General features: G+C 43.8%; 1 protein-coding gene across 1 annotated transcript in view; it reads left to right on the top strand.

Annotated features, from left to right (window-relative positions):
* The window catches only part of Tacr1 (tachykinin receptor 1), a 168876-nt gene that overhangs the window by 84136 nt on the left and 57124 nt on the right, over positions 1–27616 (top strand). The window contains exon 2 of the mRNA NM_012667.3: positions 8902–9096. Coding sequence (NP_036799.1) covers positions 8902–9096 — 195 coding nt within the window. The remainder of the gene's footprint in view (positions 1–8901; positions 9097–27616) is intronic.

Here is a 27616-nt window from a genome sequence, read left to right on the forward strand (position 1 = left end):
TATACTATTTATTCATATATTATACATAGCAATAAATGGTTTTGTGCTTTAGGGATTAGGAACACAGTCCACAGTGCTTGCTTTGTAAACATGAGAACCTGAGTTCAGATGCCCAACAATACACAAAATCCAGGTGTGGATGCACATATCTGTAACTCCAGTGCTGGAGTAGGAGTGTTGGTGACAAGTAGATCCTCAGGGCTCACTTGCCCACCAGCTTATCCAAATGGTGAGCTCTATTCAGAGACTGTCTCAAAAACTAAGATGGGGAAAATAGAGAATGCTACCAGAATTGGACCTTAGGACTTGTATGCACACATAGGCAATAAATGCAACAGCATACCCCCCACACACACACATCACCACACGGGTACATACACACAAGAATACTAGGATCCGCAAGTGGAAGAACCCGTAATTTTTGTCTTTCAGCATCTAACTTACTTCCCTGAAAATGATGATCCTCTGGTAGTGCTCACTTTCCATTAAATGACATAATTTCATTTTCTCCTTTTACAAATGAAAATACTCTATTGTACTTTAGTGCTGGCTTCACAGAGAGACACTCTTCCAAGTGTGCCCCACACTCTGATCATGTGCACCCATGTGGATATAGCATGTTTCCTTTATTGGTTCATCTATTGGCAGATGCAGGTCAATCCCAGCACGTGGCTGTTGTGAACAGTTCAGCCATTGACATGGGTGTGCAGGTCTCTGTGGTGTGTTGACTGGGGTAGGCGTGTCCAACTTGCGCAGTTTGGGCCATGTACATTCCTGCACAACTATGAATGTCTCCCAGTGCTCTTAGAGATAACAACATATGTCACACTGTCAAAAGGCTGGGTGTCCCTCACCTAGAATCCTTTGGGGCACATGCCAAGAAGTAGTATGACTGGGTCATAGCGTACTTTAGCTTGTAAATTTTTTACAAACTTCCTTAGTGATTTCCAGTGACTGGACAATTTATTAATGCATCCCCAAAACAGTGAATTCATCATTCCATGTTCTTTGTACATAGGGAAAAAGGCCAAAAACAAAACCTGGCCAAGCCATCTCACCCTACCTAAGCTCCCCACCCTTAGCTTCAAGCCAACCCTGGGGCCTGGGATTTATTTTTATCCTATTTTTCACCTAATGCTCTAGTGTAGGTGACAATGTCTCCCTTTGATATTTTCATACATATATAAGATATATGAGTTTTGATCTTTTATATGTATAATGTGTGTGTGTGTGTGTGTGTGTGTGTGTGTGTGTGTGTGTACATGCTTATGCCGGCCAGTATGCCTGCACGTGAGTGTGTATAGGTGGAGGCCAGAGATCAAGCTTGAGTGTCTTCCATCAATGTCCACTTTAGTTTTTGAGACAGGGTCTCTCTGTGCTGAGAGCTCCCTGACTAGGCTGGCTAACCAATGAGCTCTTAGGAATCTACCTATCTCCCCTCCCAAGCAGATACACACACCCACCTTATCCAGCTTTGTACATTGGTGCTGTGGATCCAGTTACAGATCCTTGGGCTTGCACTCAGTACTCAGTTAACCCATCTGCCCAGTCTGCATGACAATTTGTCCTGTTTTTATTAATTTTTAAGTTATTCTGCAAGATAATAAGATTCATTGTAAACAGGGTTATGCAAAATAATGGGTTTCTTCCACGTAGAAGATACGAGATTTCTGTTGTGCATTGCAGAAGCGGCTGCTGCCATTGGTGCCTGGCCCACTGCTGCTGGCAGAGAGGCTCAGATTAGACTTGGCTTGGTTTGGGATTTCATTGCGTTTTTCCAATCAATCACATCCAACTTAGTCTCAGGTGCCTTTGTCACATGAGGGGTTGCCTTCTACACTTGCCCAACCAGAGCAGGTTTCTATCCCAGCCTTGTACCTTACATTCCAAGACAGCTTCAGGGGAGTTCTCAAGGAAAGGACCCACAGCTCACACCTCCAGCCCCTTGCACTCTGCCTCTTTCAGATCTGTCTGTGTGCTCTCTGAGGATCTGTTGGCTTGAAGCTGCTGAAACAACATGGGGAAAGTCACCTGGCAACCAGGCAAGCTTTGGTTGATACCCAAGGCTCCCAGAAGATTAGGAGATGGGTGTTCACGGTGTCCTGGGGATGGAGACTGTCTAGTGATAGGAACAGGCAGGAAAATCCTCCTTCTATAAGACAGAAAGTGAGAATGGAATAAGGAAGCATGGCTCACAAGAACGTGGTTAGGCAGTCAGGTGAAGGGCATACAATTTTAAAGCAACCAAAATTGTTTTCCATAGAAAGATGACCTCAGCACACATGTTTATAGGATGGGAGAGCTTTCTACAGATGTCAGTGGATTAGGAAATGGGCTCCAGAACTGATCCTCTGCCTGTGGGGTCTCAGATCATCTCCTCTCATTGTTCCCTACAATAGAAACTGTGTTCCCCAATGGTCTGGGAACTCTATCTGACTCTTCCTTGAACCACACAGAGCCTTCTTGGACCACACAGAAAGCATGGACATCCAGCAACAGTAGGCTGCATCCTGTCCTTCGCTTCGCCCCACCTCAGACTGTCACAGGTCCTCAATCCCATCTGCCTCACACCCATCTCTTTTGTTCTTGTTGGTGGTGTCACTCCTATCTTCTGGCAGTATTTGAAGTAAGCCATTGGTGGACCCCTAGAATAAAAGACATGTGCCTTACAGAATGGGCATAGAATAAGTCCCCATGTGAGGGGCTCTGGGGATGTTTCCATGGTCTGCAATCTTTGCACCACCTCAGGGAGACAAACAAAGGCCTCCTTGGCTACAGCTATGAACGCCTGAGTTTATCTAAAGCTTTGAATTGCATTACGAAATTTAATTTAGAAAGTCATGACAACTTTCCAATTTAAATCTCTGGAGTTCATTGATAAAAGTAATGCCCCGGATCAAACTCTCAGCTGATGAAATAATAATGACCTCTAATGCAGAGACCTATGCCCTTTGCAATGGGAGGAGGAAGGAAGGAAGAAAGATGGGGCAGTCTTTCTCAGAAAAGATGCCCCAGAAGATGACCTAGCAGAAGAGGACCCTTGTGTGACTCCCAGAATACTGTCTGTGGACAAATACTGAAAATTGTCGAAGGCTTGAAAAATCAAAAGATAGGAATATCCAAGGACTAGGGACCAGTAGGGTCACTCCTACAGGATGATCTTGGCTATCCATATAATAGAAAATACTTTGAACAATGGTTATTGTCATTTAACAGTCATGCGCCTGTTCCGATTGGGAATAATAAAGCTATAGCATCTATGTTTGTTTTGAATTTGATTTTATTCAACTATTTAAGGGGCCCCTTCTATATGCCAAGAAACTTGCATAGTTATTTATCAGTTAGTATTCACTGAATATTGCTAGATCCCAAGCACTAAGGGAACTCTTTTGTGGAAGACAGAAAGGCAAATAGAAAGATAAGTGAGCTGTGGCCGGCACAAGAGGAGTGAAATGGACAGCATTGAAGATGCTCATCAAATCCTTCCACAGAAGCGAGGATGAAGGAGCCAGGCAGGAAAAGACTGAGATCAAAACAGTCCTCCCCTGAGAGACCTGTGTGCTCAGACAGGGGCATGATTCTGAGTAGCGCCCCACAGAAGATGACCACCATATTCCTGGTGACAGACTAGACGTGTATTGACTTCACTGTGCATGCTCTGTCAAAGATGAAAAGTGTTTCTAAACATGATGCCCCGTTGTTCTAGTCCTCTTATCCATCATTCTTCATAAACAAGGAAGCTCAGATCCAGCCCACAATCTCCCTGTAAATAGAGTTTTATTGGCACACAGTTATATCCAATGGTTTCTTTCCCATTTATGGCTGTTTTGATACCATAATGGCAGGGTTGAGTAGCAGAGAGAAACCATGGACCCTGAAGCCTGTATTTGCTCTCCAGTCACTGTGAAGAGTAGGCTTCATCTACAGCCATACTCTATCTCTGGGCATCTGAACCCAGGGACATGGAGTTCTTTAAAGGAGGTCTGTACTGTACTGAGAAAGAGTGAGGAGTGATTGAGTTGACTGCTGGTGAAGGGCTTGGTAGGGCGATCCTCTGCTCAGCGGTCTGGGGCTAGACTAACAGGAAGTCGTGAGGTCTGAGCCTCTGGGGAGAAGAGGATCCTTTTTTACAAGAAGATCTTTCTATCCACGACAAAAATATGCAGTGCTACTCTTTCCCAAATTAAGAGGTTGCTTCCATGGGTTTTCTTTTTATAAAGCATTCTGACTGAAAGAAACTACACCTCCAGATTTCAGCTAGGAGGTCACACACAGCTTTAGTACGAGCTGACAGGCTTTTATAAGGCAGAGGAACCCACGTCACTAACATAACCCGCACGCCTCACAGCCTCTGGACCTGACTCTGGCAGTCTGATGATTAATGGGTAAGGCAGAAAGACTGTCTTATGTCCCCTGAGCATGGAGCAGTTGATAAATATTTATTAAGTATATTTTCCTAGGGCTTGGAGCACTCCCATGGTAATATCTCATAATCAAATAAGAAAGAGATTTTGAGGGTGGATCCAGATAAATGCACTATATGTTAATGCAATGCAAGTTAGGGATGCAAAAAAAAATACCTATATATTATATGAGTTGTTCAACTGAGGCTAACCACTGTGTAGATAAGAAAAAAAGTGTGTTACATACGCCACAGGAGAGGAGAAAGGAGAGACTGAGACAGACAGATGCTGACACAGAGACACAGAGGCAGACAGAGAGAAGGAAGAAGAAAAAGGAGGAAGCAAGAGTAGTTTATAACTAGTTTTGGACAGATAAAAAATATTTTTAAAAGCCAATCTCAGATGCTACCTTGGGGTTTCTATAGATAATTCACTCGTTTGTCACCAAAATGGCTGCTAGTCTAAAAGAATGGCACAGAGTTGACTGGAAAGGGCTTCCAAGCAGCAATTTTTGGAATAAAGATAAAAATATGACTTTCTGCCACCCATTTGGGGACATTCCGCCAGCACGCTGATGCAAAGCCCCTAAAGCATAGCCACACTGATTGGAAGTGGTGCATCGCCAGCCTGGGGACGGGCGCTGGGATTCGTTTATTTAAGCGTGAGCATTTATCCTGAGTTAAAAGCAAATTAAAACCTTGCGTCTGAGATCATATTAAACGGGGGCACTGTAATTACTGCACGCTCCCCTGTGGGTCTCTCTCTAGTTCAAAGCCTGGGGTGCACAGCTGCCAGTGAGGGTGGACATCTGCACAGGGTCGGAAGAGATATGACATCTCCACGGCTTCCTCCACAGCTTCCTCCACGGCTTCCTCCACGGCTTTGGAGTTGAGGCAGGAAATCTTGATGAAAGACGCAGAACTCCCAGGGATTCACAGCTTCTTTCTTTTTAAGTTTTTAAATTTTATTTATTGGGTAGGGGTAAGTGTATGTTTGGCTGTGTGCACATGTGCATGCAGAGGTCAGAGGTCAGTCACAGAGGTCATTCCTCAGGATCTTTCCACCTTGCTTCTGAGGCAGGCTCTCCCACTGTACATCCTAAGATTCTCCTGTCTTCACCTCACCATGCTGGCGTCACGAGGGTGTGCCACCATGTCAGCTTTGTAATATGGCTTCTGGGGATCTCACTCTCAAGCCCTCATGCTTACATGGCAAGTGCTTCACTGATGGAGCTGCTTCTGCAATCTATCTTCCCTTCCCAGTGTTTATAGAAAGGCTAGCCTGGGGCACCTTCCAGACACCCTGCTTCTCCAAGCAGAGCATTGCCACCGGCCTTGTTCTTAACAACCCAGAAGAGGGAAACCCAGACCCAACACTGACAACTGAGAAAGCTAAAGTTTTTAAGCCTCTGTCCAAATCAAACTATCAAACCTTCCAGATTGTCAGACCTAATCCCAACTTGGGAGACAGCTCCAAGCACTGCTGATCCCAGAGCACAATGCTCTCCCGGCTTAGCCCGAGTCTTGAAGACCGCCTACCATTCAGAGGCGTCCTTGCCTCCACACCATCCTTAAGGTGTTGTGTGTTGATCCAATTTCCACCTGAGGTCATTGCAGTTGTTTGTCTGTGTGCCTGCCCCCTGGAGAGAGATGCTTGCAACCTCCTGAAGGGAGGCCCCTGCTCTGCACACAGCGGGTGCCTGGTAAGAACTGTTGAAGCTCATACTGACTGAACTTGCTTTGCTAGTGACCTGGCCCCAGTCCTTGACCAGAGTTCCTAGGAGACCAGAGAATACAGAATTACACGGAGTTCTGTGGAGACAGCTGACAGCTGTACAGATGTTTGTGTACGGCTGAAATCTGCATTGATCTTCTGTCCCACAGAAACCAGAAATGCCCGCCTGTCAGATAATGTTTAGACCCCAATGGGTGCATAAAATACCATCCCCACTCTGAGGGGGGGAAAGTGCATTTTTTAAATAAGTGAATCAATAAAATCTGTAAGAAAAACACACACCAGGAGAGACCTTTTCAAAGGGACAAGTGGGACCACTGTGGGACGTGAAGTGCCGATTGCCGCTCTCTGTATCTCAGATCTCTGTGGCTTCTCAGAAGCTATGCACAGCTTTGGACAGGGGGACAGCCTATCAGGCTGACATCTTTTAATCTAGACCACAGGGGTGAGGGGACCCCAGAATGGCTGACTAAGCCAGCAGCGGGTCTCAACCTTCCTAATGCTGTGGCCCTTTGATACAGTTCCTCTGGCTGTGGTGAGCCCGACCGTAACATCATTGTTATTGCTACTTCAGAACTGTAAGTTTGGTGCTGTTGTGAATTGTAATGTAAACATCTGTGTTAAGGTCTCACGCTCTACAACTATGAGGCCTGGAGTTCAGGTCCCAGCACCTGTGTATGACAGAAGGTGGCCATGTCTCCATCCCAAAAGCTCTCAAAAGTTACTAGTGGAGCAGAGCTATGAACTCCCTCTCCCCCTCCCTCTTTCCCTTCTCTTTCCTCCCCCTCCTCCTCTCCCTTCTCCTCCCCCTCCTTTCCCCTCCCCTCTGGTGCAATCCCTCTTAGTTTTGTGTTTTTTTGTTTTTTTTTTAAAGATTTATTTATTTATTATATATAAGTACACTGTAGCTGTCTTCAGATACACCAGAAGAGGGCATCAGATCTCTTTACAGATGGTTGTGAGCCACCATGTGGTTGCTGGGAATTGAACTCATGACCTCTGGAAGAGCAGTCGGGTGCTCTTAACCGCTGAGCCATCTCTCCAGCCCAAAATTACTTATTTAGTTTTTTTTTTTTCCGGAGCTGGGGATCAAACCCAGGGCCTTGCGCCCGCTAGGCAAGCGCTCTACCGCTGAGCTAAATCCCCAACCCTGTTTTGTGTTTTACACTGTGTCTAGGTTTCCTCATGAAATCACACTCCATCGCCCAGGTAGTAGCTGATGCTGCCTTCCCAACTGAGCTCTTAATACCCACCCAGCTCATCGTTAAGCTTTTATAATGCTGTGTAAGAACTCTTAAACCAGCTGCAATCCCACTCTGTCAACGAAGGGCACCGTCTGAAAACGCAGCAGGCCTTTTAATCTCTAGGCAAGCATTTGCACGTCTCCACAAGCTGAGACAGCTGCAGGGTCACAAGGCCATGCACCTCATGGCACCATCATGCCGTGCTTTGCAGACTGAGACCTCTCCTGTAGTGCTGTATTCCTATCAACGCCGTCCCTTAATTGCAATGGCATAAAAGAGAAGGCTAGGGAATATCGCTCAGTATAGAGCAATTGCCCGACAAGAACAAGGTCCTGGGTTCAGTCTCTCATCAGGAGGGAAAGTGGAGCAAAATTCCTTCTTTTTCTTTGTCTTTAATTGTGTGTATATATGTGTATATGCGAGAGTGTCTGTACATATAAATGCAGTTGCCCAAAGAGGCCAGAAGAGGGTGTCAGGTTCCCTGGAACTAGAATGGTGTGATGGACAGCTTTGCACCATCCAGTGGGGGTCCTAAGAACCAAACTCAAGTCATCTAGAAGAATAGTAAGGGCTCTCACCCACCGAACCATCTTTCTAGCCTCAAAGATAAATCTCTGGATGTTGAAAGTACTTACATGTCATTTTTCTCATTTTGTGTAAACACGTATTTGGCCATCGGATATGTGCTACAAGCATGTCAATAAATGAAAATTCCTCTCAGAATGGTGCTAAATAGGTTCCCGATTTTTAAAAGTCTATCTGACATTCCTTATGATTTTTTTAGTATTAAGTATCATAAGTCATATAGTCTAAGGATAAAAATATAAAAAAATAGTTCAGAAAATACTTGTAAATAATCATTAAGAGGGGCTGCAGGAGAAAGAGCTCAGTCACTGAGTGCCCCCCTGTGCAAGGAGGAGGACCTGAGTTAGTCTACTGGGGCGAGGCAAGGTCTCTTCTGGACCCAGAACTCATAACTTGGCCAGGGTGGAAGCCAGCCCCAATGACCATCCTCCATCTGATACCCTGGGACGGAGGGTTACAAGCATTTGTGGAGACACCCAACTTGTTACATAGGTGCTAGAATCTGAACTCCAGTGTCCATAGTTGTAGAGCATGAGAACTTAACCTCCGAGCCATCCCTCAGGCTCTCCCCAACCCACCCTGAAAAGGACCTGAATTTGATCCCCAGAATTCATGTGGAAAAGTTGGAACATGGGGGTACACACCTGTAATCCTAGCATTGTGCAGCCAGGGGCAGGCAGATTCCTGTAGCTTAGCTATGGCCAGCTAGCATAGCCTAATTGGTGAGCCCCAGGGTTCAGAGAGAGACCGTCTCAAAAGACTATACATGGTTTCTGGGAAACAACATTGGGGATTGGCTCCTGGCCTCTATACATAGACAAACACAAATACTGTAAACCAGTGGGCATCTGGGAATTCCTACGGGCAGGAAAAGCACATAGTAACAGAACACTGACACATACTGACAGAACACTGTCCTTTCTTCTGTACTGCAGATACATGGCCATCATCCACCCTCTCCAGCCCCGGCTCTCAGCCACGGCTACCAAAGTGGTCATCTTTGTCATCTGGGTCCTGGCTCTCCTGCTGGCCTTTCCACAAGGCTACTACTCCACCACAGAGACCATGCCCAGCAGAGTCGTGTGCATGATCGAGTGGCCGGAGCATCCCAACAGGACTTATGAGAAAGCGTGAGTAGAGATTTGCCTGTCTTGTGATCGGCTCGGAAGCCGCTTGGTGCTGTGCAGAACCTTGTCCTGACCTCTCCCCATTTTCCTTCTATATTCTTGCATCAGTGAGGGTTTCACACATGTCTGCCTGACTTCCTCACATCCACTTCTCTGACACGGTGTTGATACATCTACCACTATTAGGGGGATGGCGTCCCCAGTACGGCGATTAAGGATAGTTAAGACCTAGTTGCCATTACAGATGCATCCCAGGATTCTGGAGCAGCAGACCCTTGGGTGCTCCACCATCTCTCTTGGGCCTTTTGTGTAAGACACTTCCCTGCTAGGATCTACATTTCTGTGATGTCACTGTACCAGGCACAGTATGCTGGGAGGTGGGAATGTCTCCACTCCAGTCTCTCTCAGCAGTGGCCTGCTCCTCTCCCCTCTGGTACAATCCCTCTGCAGCTTGTGTCTCACACCGTCTGCAATTTCCTAAGGAATCTAAGTGGCTATTGCTCCCGTGGTAGCTGGTACCCTAGGACGTATGTTATAGACTACCCCTCTTTCCTATAAACCACAGCTCTACTCCCTGCCCCCTTTCTCCCTCCTAAACAATGCCACTGCCCTTGACTCTCTTAGCTCATAAGCTGCCTCTAAGGAAGCGTCAATCCGAAGCCCTTTCGGAGTTTAGGAGTTTACGGTGTGAGAACTGAGACATCCCGATCAGATGCGAGCATGGGAGGCCTTTTAGTGTCTAGGGGTTGCAGAACACATACAAGCAGGCCTGCTTGTCTTGCAGGAGTGGGGCTGGTCACGGACAACCCTTTTTCAAGATGTCTTAGTAATTTTCCCTAATGCTTCTTACCCTGGAGGCAACACCGAAATTCCTTATTCTTTACTTTGTTCCACCCAGCTGAAGGGTGGTGATAGGAAATTTACATAAGCATCCATTTTTGTGGACTGAGAGAGCCAGGATAAAGTGGGTCTTTGGGAAAGCTCGCTGAAGTCCTCCAAACTCAGGCTTGTTATTCGAATCAAAAAACAGCGCTGATGTGAGAAACAGAAGTCCTGAGATTTTAACTATGAATTGCCACTGGCCGTGTGATCGCAGGCAAGAATCCCAGCGTCTCATCTTTTCCCTAATGGAAGGAAATAAAACATTGTTTCCTGTAAACAGGCGTCATGAGTATCGGATGAAATGAGGCATATCTCACGTTGTAAACTAGCAAATGTCAAACGGGACTTATAACGGGAATTCATTGGACAACACTGTAATTGTGTGGTCTTTAAGCTTACTAAGTGCTAAGATAACGCATGGTATCTGTCAGGTCACATAGATATGAGACTTCCACACAGCCCCTCTGGTGTGTCTGTTACATGGAGCACAGAAGTGTGGCTTGCCAGGAAGCGATGCATAAGACTGAGACAGGGCTCTCCAGACACCGACAAAGGAATCTATCCATCAAGCAGTGGAGGGTGAGTGCTCAGCCCTTAAGGAGATGCTGTAAAATAAGTCTTTCTGGGGAACTCTGAGCAAGGTCTCAGTGGAACAAAGAGTGTGGCTCCATCAGCTGTACAGACCTGTGAACAGGACCCGCCCAGGTCTCCTCCAAGCAAGGAGGAAAATACCTGTTAAAACTCCTCATAAAAGGGGCTGGGGATTTAGCTCAGTGGTAGAGCGCTTACCTAGGAAGCACAAGGCCCTGGGTTCGGTCCCCAGCTCCGAAAAAAAAGAACAAAAAAAAAAAAAAACAACAACAACTCCTCATAAAAACAAACACATACCGAGCTACCTCTCAAGATACCCACAAGTTCTTTATTCTCACAACAAATTTAAAGCTGAACTCTGAATAGCTTTCTCTTCCCACACAACTGTGGCGTTTTAGTCAACAAACAGTGATACTCAGACACTTGCTTGAGAACATCTTGTTGATTTGCGTTTATTAATGACTAGAAATTTCCTTTGAGACTCAATGCAAAGCACTGGGACTGTCATCTTGCCTCGTTTTGAGAACTCAGAGGGAGGTGCTATGGGCTGTGTGGGTGAGCTTGCTGTCACTGTTTATTTTACACAGCCACTGTTCTAATTTCAGTCTGTCACCACAGTAAAGCACTCTGACCAAAAGAAAGCTCAGGAAAGATAGAGTTTATTTGGCTTATACTCTCAGGTTACCATACATCATTGAGGAAACTCAAGGCAGATGCTTAAAGCGGAACCGTAGAACACTGCTTACTGGCCCACTCTCTGGCTCTCTCATAGCCAGTTTTCTTATACCATGTGCCAAGAGAACAATGCTCCCCACAGTGGGCTGAACCCTTCCATAACAATCAAGGCAATCAAGACAATCTTCAAAAGACAGGCCAACTGTAGGGCTGTGGGCTGTGAAAGTTACCCTGATTCCTGGTCGAGATAGGTTGAATCCCCCCCCCAACCATAACAGGGACAGCAAGAGCATTCCCAGTCTCCCGGGAGATCAGGCCCTTCTCCCGTAGCTGCAGCACCACCCCCACCCCCACAACCCCAGGTAGAGAGGTTTGAGATAGGTCAGTCACATAGGACAAACCTCTCCTCCAAAGGTGAGGACATGACCACAGGTTACATAGGCTCAAGACCGCTCAGTCAAAGAAGCAGGACCACGCCCCCAAATATGTAGATGAGGTCTTCCCAAGCTCTCAGGGCAAACCAATAGGAAGTGCCTGCTGTCAGACACTGACCCATCCAAAAACTGTATTTAAGAATCGTGTTCAGAAGGATTAAAGGTGTACAGGAATTATTCCAGCCTCTGAGAGCTTCTGTCATAGAGCTGTATCACCGCTGCCTGGGGAAGAGATCTGCTCTCCCTAAATCGCCACCAGAAGCTCCCTGCACCCCTTGCCAGCTAGCCAGTCTCTTGCTGGCTCAGCCTAGCCCAGCAACTGAAGCCGCAGAGGTGGAGCAGCACCAGCAGCGGAGGTGGTGAAAGCTGTTGCCCTCCCTACCTGAGCTCTCTCCCCTTTGCCTGAACCGGAGCATCTAGATGGGCCAGAGATCTCTGTGGAGAGCCCCTGGCGCAAAGCCGCACAGCCAACCTCATAAAGACAAGTATTTAATCATGATCTTATTTTGGATGATTCTAAGTTTTACCAAGTTGAAGGCTAATGGAAAATGGTAACCTATAAAACGTGACTCTGGGTTTGTGAGCATTTGAGATTATTTACTCAGGAGATAGATAACAATTTTATTTTCTAATACTAAGTTTAAAAAAACCTATTTGCCATTCATTCATACATTGGCTATGATACAAACATAATACCAGTGCATAACAGTTTCCACGTTGAGTGCCATTTCCTGTGTGTTGATATCCTCTATAATGTGTTATGCTATCTTTCTAGAGGTTTAAATTTTAACAAGTTTATATTCTCTCCTTTACAACTAGTGATTGTCCTTTCCATAGTACATAACAATCCTAAAGTTGATATCAGATGGGAACTGTCTTGAGGCATTGGGATAACTACGATGAACATGGTGGCCCCAGTTCAATGAGATCATCCCCCAGCCTTATCATTTCCAGTTCAATCATTAAGAGGCAGCTCCTTTCAGGCTTCGAGTCTGCTAGTGTCCTCCATATGGAAGCACTAGGAGAAGTAAGTGTGTTGGTTAGTCCCAATGGTCATTCTGACAAGACTTAGGCTCACCGTGAAAACACATCTTTAGGTGGGAGGGTGTTCCCAGAAAGGTGTAACTGAGAAACGGAGACCCAGCCTGAATATGAGTGGTGCCAAGCCATGGACTCAGCTCCAGGACTGAATTTAAAAAGGAGAGCAAGCTGAGCATGGACCTCCATCTCCTTCTGCTTCTTGACTGTGGGTGCAAAGTGACCAGCTGCCTCGGGCTCCTGCGTCCATGCCTTCTCCTCTAATAGACTGTGTCTCCTCACAGTGTGAAACAAAGTAACGTCCCTTCCTTACGTGTTCCTTCCTCACGTTGCTTTTTCTCCAGGTGTTTTGTCTCAGCAACAGAAAACTTACTAACATCAAAAGCAAATGACTCTCATGACGTGTGGGGCCCAACGGCCCGCATGTGGTAAGGGTCTAATGAATGCTCACAGCTGATATGAGCAACATTCACTGGTCAGGTGGCCGGCAGGGAGGCAGGAAGCTAAGCAGACGCTTAGGCTCAATTTCTGATAGATGTTTTGTACCAACAAATTAATGACATAGAAGTATTGTATAAAACATCATAAATGCCTTCCAAAGCTAACACTCATCATTCAGATCCTTTGATAAATACACAAATTCAGTGAAGAACTGTGAAAGGCGGGTGGCTCAAGGAAAAAATAGACTAAGTATTAAACACACATGTTACAAAGAAAGTTCTAATATTTGATTGGTATAAGAGAGACATTTAACTTTAGTGTGCATGAAAAGCAGAAATTCAAACCATAAGGAGGTCATGGTACACACCCTCAGACTAGCTGATGGCTTGACCCAACTTAAGTTTTCTAAGTTCTGCAAAGACAGAAACAATGAAAACTTTTGTTGGCTGCTAGAAAAAAATCTAAATTTGCAAAATTGCGTTGTAAAAATGCTCAAAAACAGGAACTATACTTGCCCAGAGGTTTCTCTCAGTGGTGATTACCCTAGCAAACCTCATTTTTCTCTGAACCCAGTGTGTTGTGGTTTGCCCTGGAGTTATCTGTATTTTGATGCTATTTCCACCGCCCCAAGGTGGGCGGCCTAGTCAGGAACTCAGGACTCAGGTGACTTCACCAGAACCTTCTCCCCATTTAATTTGTAAAATACAGATGAGAGCAGGTACAAGATAGAAGGAGGCCTGTCATTGGACGAGAAGGAAGGACGGGTGAGAGAAAAGTTTGAAGGAAGAGGAGGAGACTGGAATGGAAAGAGGAGAGACAGGAGGGACAGAGAGAGTAGTCACGGCAGAGAGAAAATGGAAGCTGACGTTAAGATTCCACTCTGTATTTACAGGTTGTTATTAATGTTCTTAAGGGATGGATGTGTACTGGGCTTTGTATGTTTAGGTGGGCAATTATATCTTATCAATCGGGTCAAAGGTTATTGTGTTGTGTGTTTTTTCATGTGGAGAATTGAGTTTGGGAGAGTGTGTGACGGCAGAGGGGCCACCACGGAGTTGGGATGTATGTTTCAGACAAGATATCCAGCAGATATCTTGGGCACCACAGTGCTGGACCTGGTGGGAGATAAAAGACAGTTTTTATTTTTTATATTTTTACAACAACACTTCTCTGAACTGAATGCATATAGCATCTTTCTCAGATCAGCATTATTCTTACTCACCTAAGCTGGAGAGATTTCATACGATCATCAGTAGAATATTTGTTTACCGATGCACCCTCTATCACTAATAAAATCAGCAAAATGTACCTCCATGGGTGGCTCTTACAAAATTCAAGAATAAGCATAGCAAAATGACATTCTGTATTTGTCAGGGCTCTGGCAGAGCCTCTCAGGAGACAGCTATATCAGGTTTCTGTCAGCAAGCACTTCTTGGCATCTGCAATAGTGTCTGGGTCCCCAGTGGAGGAGTTAGAGAGAGAACTGAAGGAGCTGAAGGGGTTTACAACCCCATAGGAAGAACAACATCAACCAACCAGAGTTCTCAGAGCTCCCAGGGACTAAACCACCAACCACAGAGTTCACATGGAGGGACCCATGACTCCAGCCGTATGTGTAGCAGAGGATGGCCTTGTAGGGCATCAATGGAAGGAGAGGCCCTTGGTCCTGTGAAAGGTTGATGCCCCAGTGTAGGGGAACCCCAGCGCAGGGAGGCAGGAGGGATTGGGTAGGTGGGCAGAGGAGCAGGGAGAAGGAGGATGGGATAGGGAGTTTCCAGAAAGAAAACCAGGAAAGGGGATAACATTTGAAATATAAATAAATAAAATATCCAATAAAAATAATAACAAATAGCTAAAACCAAAAAATGGCATTCTTGAAATATATAATGAGTTGGGAGAAAATCGAATTTCAGCAAGGAAGCGACACCCTTTAAGCAAAGGTGTGCGGGAACAGAGGCGCCTGGGGAGCCTCTGGTGGGATATTGGGGTTGTACTTCTTGAACTTGATGGCTGTGGCATCTGTGTTTGCTGAAAGGTTGCAAGAACAGATATTCTGTTACTTTGGACCCTGTATAGTTCATATTTTCAACCTGAAACTAAATGTAATACAAAGATTCTTATTGCTACAAGCTATTAAGAAGATGTTTTCTCTAGGATGAACCAAAATATTCTACCCAGAATATACAGGAGAAATTTTCTTCTGAGGTGTAGCCTCTGTCTATGACGATGTTCCTTACAGAAACTTGCCTTAAAGTAAATCACATCGGAATGTGTTATCGCCTGTTCTGGTGCTTACCGGACCTCCTGCTTTTGCTTTGCTGACTTCTATGAGTCGTTTCACCTTGAGTTTTTTCCCAACTAGCTAAAGAAAGAGAAGACAAATTCTTATCTCTAGAAGGGGCACAGCCCCAGCTGGTGCTGTCTTCATGGACAGGAGACTCGGAGCCTCAAAACTATGTAGATGTACAGATGTTCACTTCCACAGAGTCAGTCACAACTTTATTCTGCATTTTAAGAGACGAGCATATTACAGAGTATAACAGAACTTCCCATGACTCTCTAGGTTCTATGGACTCCCGTTTCAACTAACCCGTTATCTTCCTTTCCTTTCTATCACTGTGATAAAGACCATGACTGGAAGCAGACTGGGGAGGAAAGGGTTCATTCAGCTTACATTTCCACACTACAGTGGATGAAGTCAGGCAGGAAGTCAGGCAGGAATCTGGAGGCAGAGAGTGTGGAGAAACACTGCCTACTGACTTGCTCCTCATGGCTTCCTCAGCCTACTTTCTTATACAACCCAGAAGCACCTGCCTAGGAATGGTGCCACCCACAGTGGAATGAACCCTCACATGTCAATCATTAATTAAGAAAATACCCCTACAGACTTTCCCACAAGCCACTCTACTTCAGTTGAGTTTCCCTGTTCTCTAGTTTGTGTCAAGTTGACAAGAACTTAACCACATATATACTAATGGATATTCTTCCAGATGAATACCATTCTTCTTTTCTGAGGAGACATATTAATATGAGTCAGCACAAGTAGAGTCTCATAAAATGCAACTTATTGTGCATATTATTCTACAGCCTGTTTTTATCTTAACAGGATGTCTTGAAATGTTTCTGTGCCAACACACAAAAGGCTACTTTGGTTATTCCAGGGACACAGTATTTTAGTCTTCAACATCATCCCCACAGTCATTAATTAGTGGGAATCAGATGGTTTCCAACTTTTGGCTATGTCACTTACATCTCTCACGTAAGGATGTCTAGAGTATTAACTGTCAGTGGCAGAGAGTGAGCAGTTGTCTACACAGAATTGCGTCAAGGTACATTCTCACCAGCAATGTGTGAGAGTCCCCACTCCTCCACCGCATGCTGACAAATTATATTGTTTGGGATTTTCCCCAGATGATGGGGACATATGCCATTTCATTAAAGCTAAAATTCATGACCTTGTGTCATGAGTGAGTTGTAATTCCTCAGAGACTTTCACATATACTTCATAACTGAATTATTCTGATACCATAAATTATTTCCTATGTCATTAAGCATATCTTTGCGACATGATGTGACTATGTATGAAAACTGATAGAAATCTAGAGACAATGATTGATTGGCTGATTGATAGCTAACACAGATAGATGATAGAGAGAGGGAGAACAAACATAAATAATGATACATAGACAGATGATAGACAGATAGATGAGAGATACATGGATAGACAGATAATAGATAGATAGTAGGTAATTATGAATATGACACAAATATCTAAAATAGATATATAGAGACACATGGTAAATACATGATAAATATATAGGTAGATGATAATTTATATAAATAATAATTGATGACAATGGATAAATTATAGGCAGATAATTGGTTGATGGATATATATGATGATAATTAATAGATTGATAGATAGACGATACATCAATATGTGTTAGACAGGTACATAGATGTGAGAGGTAGATAATGTCCAAGTAGGCTGCTTCTAGCTGCATCCCTGGACCCCGAGGAGGACGAACTGAGTTTTTTCTGACGCTGTCAGCTAATCTTCACAATCTGCAGTAGTAGAAAATTATGCCAGTGCAATAATGTCACAAAAATAGGGGCTTGGGCTCCTCATGAATACTAATTTGCACTTGAGTACTGCCCTAATTAGTAACCCAGTAGCCTGCTTGTGACTGATCTCTCAAGACAGTAATCTAACCCAGGGGATCCTTTAAAAGTGGGTTGGACTGAAAAGTGTTGAACAAAGATTCAAGTGTGGACAAAAGTAACTTTGCCCACTAGAGCAGACATCACAGAGAAAAGATGAGACGCTAAAGAAGAAAAGGTTGTCTTTTTCCGTTAATTTATTTATTCACTTTACATCCTCATCATAGACCCCCTCCTCCCAGTCCCCCCCACAGCCCCTCCTTACAGCCCCTCCTCCCTTCTCCTCTGAGAAGGGGGAGGTCTTTCCCAGGTACCAACCTACTCTGGCACCTCAAGTCACTGCAGGACTAGATACAACTTCTCCCACTGAGTCCAGACAAGACAGACCAATTCTGGGAACAGGATCCACGGATAGGCAACACAGTCAGGGTAAGTCCCTGCTTCAGATGTTGGGGGACCCTCATGAAGACCAAGCTGTACATCTGCTACGTAAGTGCAGGGGGCCTAGGTCCAGCCCTTGTATGTTCTTTGATTGGGTTCCTCAATCCTTCCCCCAACTCTTCCCCAAGACTCTCCGAGCTCTGCCTGATCTTTGGCTGTGGGCCTGTGTATGTTTCAGTCAGCTGCTTGGTGGAGCCTCTCAGAGGACACTTAGGCTAGGCTCCTGTTTGCAAGCATAACAGAGAATTAATAATGTCCGGGACTGGTTCTTGCCAGTGAGATGGATCTCAAGTTGGGCCACCATTGGTTGGTCGTTCCCTCAGTCTCTGCTCCATCTTTAGTCCTGCACTTCTCGTAGGCCGGAAAACTTTCAGGTTGAAGGTTCTGTGGGCTGGCATCGTTCACCCTCCACTGAAGTCCTGCCTGGCTCCAGGAGGTGGCCATATCCCCGGAGTCTCAAAGCTGTCTTTATCTAAGGCACTGCCCCTCACCACTGCTATTAGAAGTAGAGCAGTTTTCAAGGGGATTGGCTAAGGCCGGTCACTCTTGCCTGTGCTGTATGGTCTGCATGGTGGCAGCAGTCCTGGAGGCACCAGGGCAACCCCCCTAATGACGAAAGAGATAAATAAGCTAATCTCTCTTCATTGGAAAACCTACCACCAACACCAAGAGAAAGACGGTAATGAGGAAGAAAAATGAGAAAGACACCCAAGCAATTCAGGCAGCTAGGGGGATTTCAGCATCATTAATTCATTCATTATTCTGATCGTCTGTCTTTTCCTGCAAATTACACTGCTAGGTGCATAACTTTGTGGTATAGCTTAAGTAAGACACGTCTTTTCTGAATCCAAGTACTCCCTGTAGTCTTCAAAGGAGATTACGTGAGAAAGTAGTGTCATTGTTGCTGGAGGACCTGGAGCTGCTGTGGACATGTAAGCCAGCATGGATATATTAACTAGCCTAAGTTAACATCTGCATCAATTCTAACAGGAAACTATAAACTTATGGCACTGCGCCCTCTTCTGGCCGCCATGAGCACGGCATGCACAAGGTGAACATGCGCGCGTGCGCACACACGCAAACACTCAAATGGGTAAAAAATAAAAAGTCTCTTTTGAAAATGATGACACTGTCAATACTACAGCATTTTCTCTTCTTTCAAAACCTATCATCAGTATCAGCTAAAATGTTACGTTTGTATTCTTCACTTACGTTAATAACAGCAATTGAGGAAAATCAGTGTTTGGCAGAGAATGAGATCAGAAAAGTAAAGAAAATATTAGAAAACACACCTCTAAAAACTTCTGGAATTTTCTACCTTTTTTATTATTTCAAGGAGGGAGGGAGGAAGGGAGGGAGAGAGGAGAGAGAGAGAGAGAGAGAGAGAGAGAGAGAGAGAGAGAGAGAGAGAGAGAGATTTTAGTCAAGCTCCTTCAGGCTTTGACCAGGAAATGTATATCTGTGGTTTGGCAATTTGCTTCATCTTTTCCCCCATACTCACTGCATTTATAAGCATAGCTCAGAGCTGCTAGCATCATCATCACAATAGATGAGCTGTCATACCAAGAAGGAAGAATTCTTTGACACCACAGGAGAGATGGTATCATGGAATGTAAGACTAGGGGGACACGGGCAATATGAAGGGGAAAGATTATAATGGCAACCAGGGCCCACTGGGAAGGGGGAGTAAGGGAGTAGAGCAGAGGAGAAAATGGAAAGGGGAAAACTAACAGTAAGACTGTTTGAAAATGTCACATGGAAACTCGCTATTTTATAAGATATATAGTTTACAATAAATATAATGTTTATATAAAGTTTAGATGCAGTTGCTCTCTATGAAGGGGAAAATGCTCACCCACATACAAGAGATGATCAAACAAAATTCTCAGTACCAGGAGTGGTATACCCTCCTCCCTCCGTGTTGTTGGAGTTGGGTTAGGGGACATGGAGAGACCAAGCTGCTTCTGACTCAGAAGCTTTCTCCCTACTGGCTAGCGTTCATAGTGACAGAAGGCCCTATACAGACTACTAAGGGAAACAGGTCATCAATGACTGTGAACTCTGTGAGCTACATGACTAGACTGCCGAGATGTACCCACTGGGGCAATAGTGGTATGAATACTATCGGCGTCACCAACTACTTTCTGATTAGATACAAAGCCCACTCCACAGCATGGATCTTATGCCTGGGACTGTAAACCTATCCATGCACTGATGACTCAGGAGCTCATAGGCCCTGAGCTGAGTCATCATGAGCTACTATTAGTTTGTTAAATATAGAATCTAACTGCCTTCTATAAACTTACCATTATACCAGTAGATTAGTACAGCCCTCAGCCCTCATCAACAGAGATTCTAGCTACAATGTCTGTGGTTAATACTGGGGCAAAAGACATAGCCTTGGCTGCATCTAATTAGAAAGTCAAAGTGATGGGGTCACTAACTGGGGATTCTTTCCAAAGGCTGGAGCCAACTTCCACTGCAGCTGAGAAGATCAGGCTTAAACAGTCCTGAGAGCATAATGCTCAATCAGATAGAAGTGCCTGAAAAAACAGGAATAGCCAAACTGGCACATGCTGCGAACCAGTTGGGAGGAAAATACTAATCGTGAATTGTATTTAGGAGCTGAGAAGTTGGTTCAGTGAGTAAGAATGCTTGTTGTATAAACAATAGGATGTAAGTTCAAATCCCTAGCACCTATATAAAAAAGTCAAGGCTTGGCCATATGCAAATGTAATTGCAACATTGTGAGTGGTGGGTCAAGGAAATGAGCCAATAGGATTGTAGAGCTAGGGGTCCCCACCCTAGCTCCAGGTTCAGTAAGGAACAGAGTCTCAATGGAATAAAGTGAAGAGAGATAGATCAGGAGCTCCAATGTCCTGCTCTGGCTTCTGCATATGTATGCACAGAGACAAGCACACATTATGCATACGCGCGCGCGCGCACACACACACACACACACACACACACACACACTCTTCAAAGCACATTCGTGCTGACCACTTACACAAAACGCTTCATGGCTTTTTAAAGAAGTATTTATAGAAGTCACTGGGGTGAAAAAACTCTGTGCAAGGAGATCCCTTCTGGAGCACAGAACAATATGGAGGGCCTCATCATTTACTCTGTGCACTTGGAATAATGGAATACAAGCAGCTGGCAAAGATTAGTCTCCAGACGCAACCCGTTAAGCCAATTCCACTTACAAGTGTAGATAGGAACATTCCAATTAAAGTACTCACAAAGGAGCTGGAGAGACGGCTAATTAACAGTGCCTGCTGCTCTTGCTGAGGACAGGGGTTCGAGTCCCAAAACCCACATCATAGCTCACGAACATCTGTAACTCCAGTTCCAGAGGACCCAACATGCTCTTACAGCCTGCACAGGCTCATGCACACATGTAGTGCACATAAAATCATGCAAGCAAACACACATATGCAGGATACAAAAGCATAAATAAATCTTTAAACTACCAAAAACTTCAAAGCTGTGTTAGAAAGGCAGTATGTTGTTTCTGAGCATGACTGTTTCTAGCAAATCAGATTATTAAATTATCGGGAAATCTATTGTCATTATGTTTTATTAACTTAATTGGTCAGAGAGAAGCAACTCATGCATCTCCATAAATGTCATAATGTTTTGTTAAAATGCAACATTTAATCTCTTAGGAAAAATTGGCTCATGCCAGAAATAATCCTGAACAACAATAAAAAAAAATAAAACCAAAGGGATCTCTTCCAACAGAAACAAAACAAGAGGACTTGGAGTGATTAGGAAAGAGTCAGGATCTGTACAAAAGTGACAGAAAATACCAGAAGTCTTAGACTGTACTGAATGATACATGAGAATGCTTGGGAAATGGTCTTGCAAGATTGAAAACTCAGAAAATACATAATTATGTCCCCTATGTCTAATATAACTCCATAAAGGTCTGAGTTCTTCAACCGGCTCCAAAAGTAACTTTAGATGATTAATAAAGGGAATATATATATAAATATATATATGCATATATATACACTATTGCAAGAAAATGAAGAAAAGTAATTTCAGTATCAACAAAATAATGGAAAAGAATGACAGGAAGCCATTTGCTCTTCCAGATGTTGAAGGACTCAATGCTAAGTTCTTCAAAAAAATAAACAAGGAATCTCTCTCTCTCTCTCTCTCTCTCTCTCTCTCTCTCTCTCCCTCCCTCCCTCACACACACACACACACACACACACACACACCACATATGTGCTTACATACAAATTCCTATATGTATACCACACACATACTACACACACTCAGATACCACACACAAACTTCCACACACAAAACTTCCACACGCACGAAGTACACACACCACACACACACACAAACTACACACACAAGTACATAAACAAATAGACACAAAACCCACACGTGCACATGCACGCCCAGCATTCACACACTATACCTCACACATACACATAGACCAGAGAAATCCAAGTCTATAAAATATTACATTAGTTTATGCTAATGACAGCTCATTTCATATTTGTTTGAAACCTGAATAACTCAAAACACTGTAGAAGACTGCCCTGGAGTGAGCTCGTGGATACTGCACTGGAGCTGTGCCCATGTTTAAACCCCTTTTCTTTTCAAAAGTTAAGTTTTTATGGGCAACATGTGTGGTTCAATAGGCAGGAAGTATAAAAGGGTAGGCAGGAGAGTTTCTCACCGTCTTTCTATCCCTCTCCAACACCCACTGTGCATAACCACTGATCTTAGTCTCCTGCTGTCCTTCCAGGGTTTCTTTATAACATCTAATACAGTGTAGACATATGTTCTGATGTTGTCCTTCTTAATATATCACGCAAGCTATCCTTGCTGTTATCTGCTGCAGCAACCTTCTCGTTGCTTCTTTCCAGCTGTATCATTTGCTTTTGCATGCCAGCCCTACTGTGGGCTTAGCTCATCTGCTCCTGATTTATAACAGAAGTGTTCCTGGGGTTTTGCTGCTTTTAATCACATTGTAGTTCATACTTTGCACTGTAAGAAGTGTTGCAGGACAGAAAGACTGATTGCTTTGCTTAAATCTTGGGTTTCCTAAGTTTATTTGACCACAGACTATTTTGTTAACCCTTTTAGCATCCTGCAGGGATATTATTCTTAAAACGTACTCTGAAAAGAATCCAGGTTAAAAATAAAGCTGGATTTCCTGCTAGCAAATTAAAACTTATACATCTTCCAAGTAAGATGGGGTAGAGTGGAGGTTCTTGAAGCACATGCCTAAGGCCAGAGGCAAAAACGAAACAGATTGTTGGTTCTGATATAATTATAGAAACAAATATACATGGAAATATATAGAGGATGGATAGATAGATAGATAGATAGATAGATAGATAGATAGATAGATAGAATCCTACCTAACAGAAAACTTAAGATGACCATCTTCAAAATAGATGAAAATGTAAACTATGAAATAAACTATTATTAAAGTTAGGATAGAAGACCTCTAGCTAATTAATAACAATAAATCAAGACTCTCAAACCCAACAGCTTGTGAAAGAATATGGAAAAGCCATATTCCAAAAATGGAGACAATTTTCTGTTCATTTGACCAGCTCACACTAAACGTGATGAAAATTCTAAGTATGAACAAGTTACTGGGGCAGGTGGATGCAGTTTGCAGAAGGAGAACTGAACGATACGTATCAACGTCTGAATGCATGCTTGATGTGAGTCAACAAATGCACTCTTATGAATTCTTTGCTTGTAATTTTATGTGTGGGGGTGTTTTGCGTGCAAGTATGCCTGTGCGTCGTGGGTTTGCCTGGTAGCTGCTGAGACCAGAAGAAGACATCAGATCCCTGGAACTGGAGTTAGAGATGATTATGAGCCACTTTGCGGATGCTGGGAATTGAACTCAGGTTCTCTGGAAGAGCAGCCAGTGCGCTTAACCACTGAGCCATATCTCCAGCCCACCCACTTAGAAATTAAGGGTAGCAAATGTATACAGAAGTTCTGGGTATCAGGATGGCTAATTATATTGTAAATTAGAAACAACTATCCAATAACTATAAACTGATTAAGTAATGCATACAAAGGAAAATGGGGCTGTCGTTTACAACGTCGTTGTACAAACTTATGAATACGATAATACATTGATGACACCCTGATCATGAATATTAAACAGGTTTCTAAGTGACACACACATAGTTAGGTTTGTGTGTGAGTCTCGTTAGTCCCCATGTGTACTCACAGGTTTCAGGGGGAAGGCTGAAAAAAGAGTAGTCAAGTTTAATGCTCCGTAATTTTTTAAGCCCTTGTGGCTGGGTGGTTAAGAATGCTTTCTGCTCTTGCAAAGGGCCTAGATTTGGTCCTCAGCTCCCGTGTCAGGTGGTACATAGCTGCCTGTAACTCTGGCTCAGAGCATCTGATACTTTCTTCTAAACTCCACGGCATCTGCACACACACACACACACACACACACACACACACACACACACACACGGAACATAGGCATAATTTAAAGTAAAATAAATCTTTTAAAAAATGGAATTGGGGTTGGAGATTTAGCTCAGTGGTAGAGCGCTTGCCTAGCAAGCGCAAGGCCCTGGGTTCGGTCCCCAGCTCTGAAAAAAAGAAAAAAAATGGAATTAAATGTTCATGGCACTTTTATTTATAATAGCCAAAATTTCTAAGCCTTTCTAAAATGTCCTTTCGCTGTCAAATAGACAAAGACACTGGTCAATGCAACAATGCATGCACATCAATAGGCAAAATGCGATCTCAACACTTTCAATTAAGGTCTGAGAATAAACTCCAGAGTACAGAGCTCGCCTAGCACGCATTAGGCCCTAGGTTAGATCCCAAGCACTACGAATAACAAAAACAAACTCATGGTTTTGTCTTTAAATGACAGAATTTTAATGACTCTAATGGTTGCCAGGACTAGCAAGGCGATGTAACTGTTGTTGTTTAGGCAAAAGGCCACGTATTCCGGGCTTGGCTCCCCATACAGAGTTCAGAGCCAGGTCTTTGGGGAAGTGATTAGACAAGGCCGTGTGTATCAGTTCTTTCTTGTTGCTGTGATAAAATACCATGGCCAAGGCAATGGATAGAAGGAATATGATGCCAGAGGGATTGAGTCTATAATGTCAGGGAAACACAGCAGCAAGAGGCAGGAAAGGCAGCAGAGCAGGGAGCCGAGAGTCCACATCTTCAAATGCAAGCACAAGGGACGGAGTGAATTGGAAGTGACTCAAGGCTATTAACATGGAAGGCTGCTCCTCGTGACACACTTCCTCCAGCAAAGCTGCACCCACCTTTTCAAAGAGTGCCACCAACTGGAGACCAGTGTCAAATAAATACACCAGACTATGGGGGGCGTTTCTCATTCAAACCACTGCAGGGAGGAGAGGTTTATCATTTTAGCTCATAATTTCAGGTAACAGTCCATCGATTAGAGGAAGTCACGATGCTCAATAACTTCGTCTTGAATGTTATAATTTTTGATTTTGCTTCCTTGCAATCTTAATCCATGCTAACTATAAATCATGTATCTACAAAATTTTTTTTAAAAAAAGGTTATTGATCAGTGTGTGAGCCTGTATGTGTGTGCCTGTATGTGTGTGCTATAGCCCACATGCGAAGGTCAGAAGACAACTTTTGGGAGTTCATTTTCTCCCTCCACTGGGTCATGGGGATCTGGGTCAGGTCACCAGGCTTTTGTGTCAAGCTCTTTCCTCTTCTGAACCACACCGCCTGCCCTGTAAAGGTCAATCTTGGTCATCAACCCAATGATATCCAGAAGGTGAAAACATACTGGGTTATGCATGGCAGTTCTGTTTAATAATAAGGGCTTCACTTTTAGAATAAAAATATTGTCCCATAGGGATATAAGATGCATTAAGATATATATCTTGAATCTGGAAAATAGATCATTATTCTTAAAAGACAGTTTTCTGCTCTTTTAGTTTTGTGAAGAAATTTGATGCTGTCTAATTTTTTTCTGCTTTAGATAATTCATCATTTCTGCCTCCATGAATTTAAGATTTTTCTTTATTGCATATGTAATATATGTGCCACAAACTATGTTCAGGTATTGTATTATATTCGTATACTTTTTGTCATTGCTGAGGCCCCCCACTATGACAGCAGTCAGATCTCTAATTTGGGGAAATCTCCGTCTATTTTTAAGTCATTGGCCCCTCTCCAGCTTTCCTTTCGAGGCAGTGGGAGGTACACGCAGATCATTTTCCCAAGTGAATGCCCCTTGTCATGTTACTCATCTCAATCAATTCTTCCACTGTTTCTCGAGATTCGGAGCGACTTCACGAGCATTTCTGATGACACCACAGATCAGGAGATTACCTGCTCCCCACTGCCTCTGGGACCAGGAGTTCTATCAGGGGCCTGCATTCGCTACCTCCTTCTCAGATCTTGTTTTAGAAACACATAAAGGCTTACTTTAAATTTCCATTTCTCCCTTGAAATAAGATCTCTCACAAAGAGACACCGACCTTTCCCTCAGATTGGTCCCCATGTGAGCATGTCACACACCCATTTATTGAGGGTTTAGGGTCAACCTTTTCCAATGTAATCCAAGAGGGGGGGTTGCAAGGGATTAAAATTGGAAGAGTCCTTGCTCAGAGCCTCCAGTCCTAGATGAAGAGAGGGTGATCCAGCTTGGCTGCCCTGTGGGTTCAGCCCAGAACTGCTTACACAGGGATAGTCAAAACTTTGTTCATCGATGTCTCCACCTCTATCAGTTAAAGGGAAATGGCTGTTAGTGCCCTACCCTGATATTGATTATACATTCCAAAAATGACAGAAAGCTCTGGGTATAGTTTCACTCATTTGCTCAGCTCTGCCTCAGCTCCTTTTGCAACCTCCGTACTGGTGCAGGCTCCTTTAACTTAGCCTATGCAAGTTGTTCTTCTAGCTGGCCAACCCTCCCTCAGCCAGGTCCCAACAGCTCACACTCTCAAGAACTTGGTGTTCTACCCAGTAGGTGGCACCTTGCAGACATTTCCAGAGCTAAAATGGATGGTGGCATTTCTCTGATAACTTCAGGGATGAATTCAAACAGAAAGAATTAACCATATTGATTGGGCTTAACTAGAGCACTACTCCACATTTTGAAATGATTCCTTTTACGTTTCCAACTAGTAGCATTGCAAAATAACCTTAAGATCCTTATTTTGCCTACCAGTGTATTGGTTCTAATAATGTTCAAAAATCATTCATTCCTGGGAATTACAGTCAGATCATCTGTAGTGGCAGTTTCGTCTGCACGGTTTTAGGGTGATACTTCTTGTCTACACTTCTTGTTGTATTGCAGTAAGCGAGAAGATTCCACTGTGGAATAATGTTGACTTTGTTCACCTTCTTGCTTTTCTACTACTGCCTGCAGTTCTTTACCGGGAAGTTTGTGGTTATTGGGTTCATAACTGGGCTCAAGGTTGGAAGCTTCTTTGAGAAAACTGTTTCTCAGAAGCCACATATTATACTGTTGTAAGGATCCTCTTCTGTCCCTAAGTTGATGGAGAGTTTTGTCAAAATATGTTCTGGGGATACAGTTCCGTTTGTACAGTTCTTGCATGAAGCTCTGGGTTCAATGCCCAGTGCCACATAAGCTCGGTTTGAAGATGTATCACTAAAACCCAGCACTTGGGAGGTAGAGACAGGAGGATCAGGAATTCTAGTGACTTCCTCTTGGCTACACAACAACTTCGAGGCCAGCTGGGATTCATAAGAACTGTCTCTATTTTTTTTTTATCAAATTATGACAGTTTCTAAGAAAAGTGTAGCCTACCTTCCCACCACTGAAAGCTGATGTCATTCTATCCTGTGTCTCTGGGGCAAACCTATGTTAGTCCTGGTGCTTGTAT

The sequence above is a fragment of the Rattus norvegicus genome, chromosome 4 (genome assembly GCF_036323735.1).
Source record: "Rattus norvegicus strain BN/NHsdMcwi chromosome 4, GRCr8, whole genome shotgun sequence".
Taxonomy (NCBI): domain Eukaryota; kingdom Metazoa; phylum Chordata; class Mammalia; order Rodentia; family Muridae; genus Rattus; species Rattus norvegicus.